The sequence below is a fragment of the Pseudopodoces humilis genome, chromosome 4 (genome assembly GCF_049639895.1).
Source record: "Pseudopodoces humilis isolate 2021_Gansu_Grassland_sample_001 chromosome 4, ASM4963989v1, whole genome shotgun sequence".
NCBI classification, from domain to species: domain Eukaryota; kingdom Metazoa; phylum Chordata; class Aves; order Passeriformes; family Paridae; genus Pseudopodoces; species Pseudopodoces humilis.
This window is the reverse complement of record NC_142203.1, coordinates 53,370,234-53,374,892: the sequence shown is the minus strand read 5'-3', so window position 1 is coordinate 53,374,892 and position 4,659 is coordinate 53,370,234. Positions and strand designations below refer to the sequence as shown.

At 43.2% G+C, this 4,659-nt stretch overlaps 1 protein-coding gene across 1 annotated transcript; it reads left to right on the top strand.

Annotated features, from left to right (window-relative positions):
- The first annotated feature begins 261 nt into the window (after positions 1–261).
- LOC148184507 (uncharacterized) lies at positions 262–1,790 on the top strand. Its single transcript, XM_088054639.1, has 2 exons — positions 262–1,119; positions 1,483–1,790. The coding sequence occupies exons 1-2, from the start codon at positions 450–452 to the stop codon at positions 1,788–1,790; spliced, it is 978 nt and encodes a 325-aa protein (XP_087910765.1). The 5' UTR covers positions 262–449.
- Positions 1,791–4,659: the final 2,869 nt, after the last annotated feature.

The window sequence follows — 4,659 nt, the reverse complement described above, 5'->3', positions numbered from 1 at the left end:
TTATTGAGAAAGAAGATTCCAAAATTATTAATATTTGTTTATTTATTTATTACTACCTATTTATCATAACTTAACAACTGCATATCTATTTGTTTATTTGATATTTTAAAATATAGACTGAGAGATGTAATGATACTAGTTATATGTAAAAAGACTTGAGACAAACCGTGATATGAGGCAAGATGTTGAGTTGAACTGTTGAAAGTATGAATAAGTTGTGATATTTGTAAATAAGTTGTAATATTTGCACTTCTTCTTACAGATCGACAGATCCTGAGAGACAAATAGAACATTCCCTCACATCTCTAGAGATCAGGCCCTAAAAAGAGAATTAACAAGTTGATACGGAAAGGGAATCTAAACTCCTGCAGCAAAGAAGCGAGGAGGTAGCCGGAAAGGAGAGTAGAAAAGGGGAGGCAAGACCAAGCAGAGACACTTTTGCCACGAATATGGGTGGGAGAGTTATCTGCATCGGACTCCCATGGGTATTCCTCCTGTTGACTCTCCAAGAAGGGGAAGGGATCCCTTGCGACAAATGCTACTACCCCATATATGCAGGAGAATCTCGAACAGCCATCCTCAGAATCCATACGAATCCAAGTCCCCAATGTATCAACTTTTTGGAGTTAACCACTTGTGAAGAGGATGGTAAGATTTATTGGCTGTCAGAAAATGTAGGTGATTTTAAGCAAAAACTGTTGGGGAAATGTCCTATGAAAGAAAAATGGATCTGTTCGGAAGTAAAGCCAGAAGAGAGGGATAATGAAGGGGACAGAGACTACAGATCAGACTGGGTTAAGGAAAAGGAAATAAAAGGGATAGTCAAACAGGGTCCTGGGATACAGGCATTAAGAGGAAAGAATCTCTTCCTGGACTTGGCTGAGAGGATAAGTCGGGAATTTAACATCACTAACTGCTGGATTTGTGGAGACACCCAAATGGCGGAGATCTGGCCATGGGAAGGGATACCTCTAACCCCACAAAACTTACTAAGGGCATTGGAACAAGGGAAGACAATTCTAGATAAGAGGTCCTTGGAGGAAGTATGGAGTCTACGGTCTGATGTCATCGGAGAAGAATGCATTTGGAGAAAAGGACCCCGGTTCAAGTTCTATGTGGGTGAGTTGCCATGTAAAAGATATTTTGTAACAAATGACACGCATAAATGGTGGATTCCTCAAGCTCCTCATTTGTACTGGGCTAAGGAGAAGGAACCGAGATGCTCTTATGTGGAAAGGGAAAAATTATATGAGTGTGCAACTACAGATCCAAACCCAAATCCACTACGGGGGGACAAAAGGTTAGCCAAATTTTGGCACCATATTGGAGTGGACACCATAGAACCCCCGGGCTTCTGGAGGGCTCCAATTAATTTTTATTGGATTTGTGGGAGGTCAGCTTATGTCATGCTGCCTAAAGACTGGGCGGGAAGCTGCACACTTGGAATTATTAAACCTTCCTTTTTTCTTCTTCCCCGATTAGAGGGTCGGCATTTGGGGGTTCCATTGTATGATGAACTGAAAAGAAAAAGGAGAGAGGTGTTAATTGGGGGAACCCAAAAATGGGGAGACGATGAGTGGCCACCAGAACGAATAATAGCAACCTACGGCCCGGCTACCTGGGCGCAAGACGGATCATGGGGATACAGAACCCCAATATATATGCTAAACAGACTGATACGGTTACAAGCAGTGGTAGAGATTATCTCTAATCAGTCCAGCTGTCATGGAGTTACTTTACCTTTAAGAAAGTTTAAGTTGCTGGGATCTGCCTGGCGTCTTTTCTCCTGACCAATTATCGGTCATTGCTGAGAATTGACAGCAGTTTAGGCCATTGAAAAGTGGGATCAACTTGTGAACCCTACCTTAAAGTGTAAAACCAGAGCTCTCTTGGTTCTCTTTGTTTCCTGGCTGTGAAGGGTGGCAGAGCTCCAGGCCTCCCGTTCCCTGCCCCGGGCCATGCGGCCGGGCGGGGACTGGGCTGGGCCCAGCGTCTCCCGGCCGGGGGATGCGGGCCCTGTGGAGGGGGTTTTCTCCGGGCTCCGGCCGGGCCGGGCCGAGCCGATCTCTGGCTCGGCTGCAGGTTTTTTGCTGTGGCTGGATTCACTGGAGACTGCTGAGTGAAGAAGGAGAGAGGGCTCTGGACCTGCAGCGGGCTGGGCGCGGCGCCTACACTCTCCAGAGCAGCCATGAGGAACTTTCCATCGCAGACGGCTCCAGCTCCTGCACCGGCCGAGGCCACAGAACTACCTACAACAGCCTGGGCAAGATTTTAACTCTTTCATTTCCCAGATGAGACTTGCGGATTAATCTTTTTATCCAGAGAGAGAAAAAGAGAGTGATCAACATGAAAAGAGACTTTATAAACTACTAGTGACAGGAAAGAAAAGAAAAGGTAGAGAATTAAGAAGATGCTTTAATTAAGCTGAAATATCTTTCTGTTAAAACTATGGAAATAGACAAAAAGGTCTTGAAAACGCTCCTTTAATTCATGACAGTATATAGGGAGGAATAGAGTGTTCAAAGTGTAAATTTTGAGTAAAAAGTAGAGTAATTATGGTACAGTGAAGTGCTGGAAGATTTGAAGCCTTGAGAGGCAATGAGAAAACTGTTTTCTGGTGAAGCTCACGGAAACAGATGAAGAAGACTTTTTGCCTTTGAATAACTTATCCTTAAAAATCCCATCCCTAGACTCATGGCCCATACACACTTGGGATGTGAAAATGGGAGGAGTGGGCTCTAATAACAGCAGCTCTGGGCAGCTAACATTAGAGCAATGGAAAACTATAAGAAAAATAGTTTTTCTTGTGAGAAACTCCATAAATTAACAGGAAGAAACTTCTGTTTCTCTATAAAGACTGGTGAAAGGACTGTAGCAAGAATTGGGACTGTTTTAACCATCAAAGTTCCAAAGGTTTTGTCTCTTTTGTCATGTGAACAAGGGAATAGTGGGTAGACAGGGGATGAAAAGGTTTTTCTGGAAGTTTATTCTGGTGTTCTTATTGTAGTTTGTCAATAAACTTTCTTTTTTTTTCCCTTTTAAGTTTTATGCCTGTTTTGCTCTTGTTCTAATCCATATCTCACAGCAAGAAATAAGTAATTTTCTTAGTTATTGGTTTAAAACCACGACACCAGCCTAGCCCTTGATTTGCTGTCTGCACAAGCCCGACAAATGAGGACCACGATCTATCAAAACCGATTAGCCCTGGACTACCTACTGGCAGAAGAGGGAGGCGTGTGTGGGAAGTTCAGCTCCTCCGAGTGTTGCGTTGAGATAGACAACCACAGTGAGGTAATCAAGAACATAACTACAAACATCCGAAAACTAGCACATGTCCCAGTTCAAAAGTGGTCCTCATTAGTCAAGACCAGTTGGTGGAATAATCTTTTTAATGGAGAGTGGTGGAAAAAGCTGTTAATTGTCATAGGCTGTATATTAACCGGTGTCTCTTTCCTCCCTTGTCTAATCCCATGTGTAATCCGGACCACCACGAAAACAGTACAAAAATCCCTGGAACTGAGTTTGAAACAAGAATTAAGTGAGAACATTTACCGGATAAAGACTGAAAACTCAGACAAAGATCATGGACCTGAATCTACAGTAACCCTCTACAGAAACTTCCAGAAGCTTTGAAAAATCTATCAAGACTATAAAGAAGAAGTTTAAAGTTAGGACAAGAAGCACATTGACTATAAATGCTTTTGATGTGGGCTTAAGTTAGTGAAGACTGCTTTGAGGACTGTTTATAAGATTTGGACTTAAGCCCGATCAAAGTTTAAGAGGGGGGAATTGTTATAAGTATTGATAGTGTTATGATTGTAATTGTAAGTCTGTTGGTATGTTCTTGTTCTCCCCTATTAACTGTGTTGGTTTTAACCCCAGTTGTCAATTATGTAAACCCCTCCCCTTATTCTCGAACCTTCCCTGCCCATCACCCCGGCCTGCCCTAATCCCCTATCCATCATTGTAAACTCGACCCTTCCTTCCAGAACCTTCCATGCTCCTCACCCCTAGTTCGGTTCGCGATTGGTTCCCTAGTTGCCGTCCCACCCATGACATGTCCCTATTGGTTCCCAGTAGTGCAACCGCCTTCCCTCACTCCTCCTCCCCTGATCCCTCATTGGACCCTGAGTTGTACCCTCCCCTGGGGATGGAGCGGTATATAACCTTGTGCACAGCTGTGTTGGGGGCTCTCCTTCCTCGTCGGGTTGTGAGTTGCAGGGATTCAGGCTAGCCTGTCTCCCTACTCCTGTTGGTATTTTTTTGTCATCGAATAAAGGTTTGGCTACTTCTTTTAACATCCAGAAGAGTCCAGGCCCTTGTTTTTGACAGGGAAAAGGAACAAAATTTTATTAGCTTGTCTAAAACATAGTGTAAGGATAAATAAAGGCATTCTGAGGAACTATTCCTGTTGCTAAGTCACAGAGAATAAATGAACATATCAACTAGTAATGTCGAGGATATCTGATTTGCTCCTTCGATAGCTTAACCCCAGCTGACAACTATGCACCACATGCCACCACCTCACTGCTCCCCTCCCCTCCTCCCCATGGAGGGACAGACAAGAAAACTGGAAAAAGTAACCTGAAGGTTGAGATAAGAATAGTTTAATAATAGAAATAGTAGAAATAAAAATAAAATAATCATCATGATGATGAT

Coding starts and splice junctions, on each gene's coding strand:
- LOC148184507 (XM_088054639.1), top strand. CDS start 450: ATGGGTGGGAGAGTTATCTGCATCGGACTCCCATGGGTATTCCTCCTG. Junction 1,120..1,482: donor CCGGTTCAAGTTCTATGTGG/GTGAGTTGCCAT, acceptor TTCCCCGATTAG/AGGGTCGGCATTTGGGGGTT.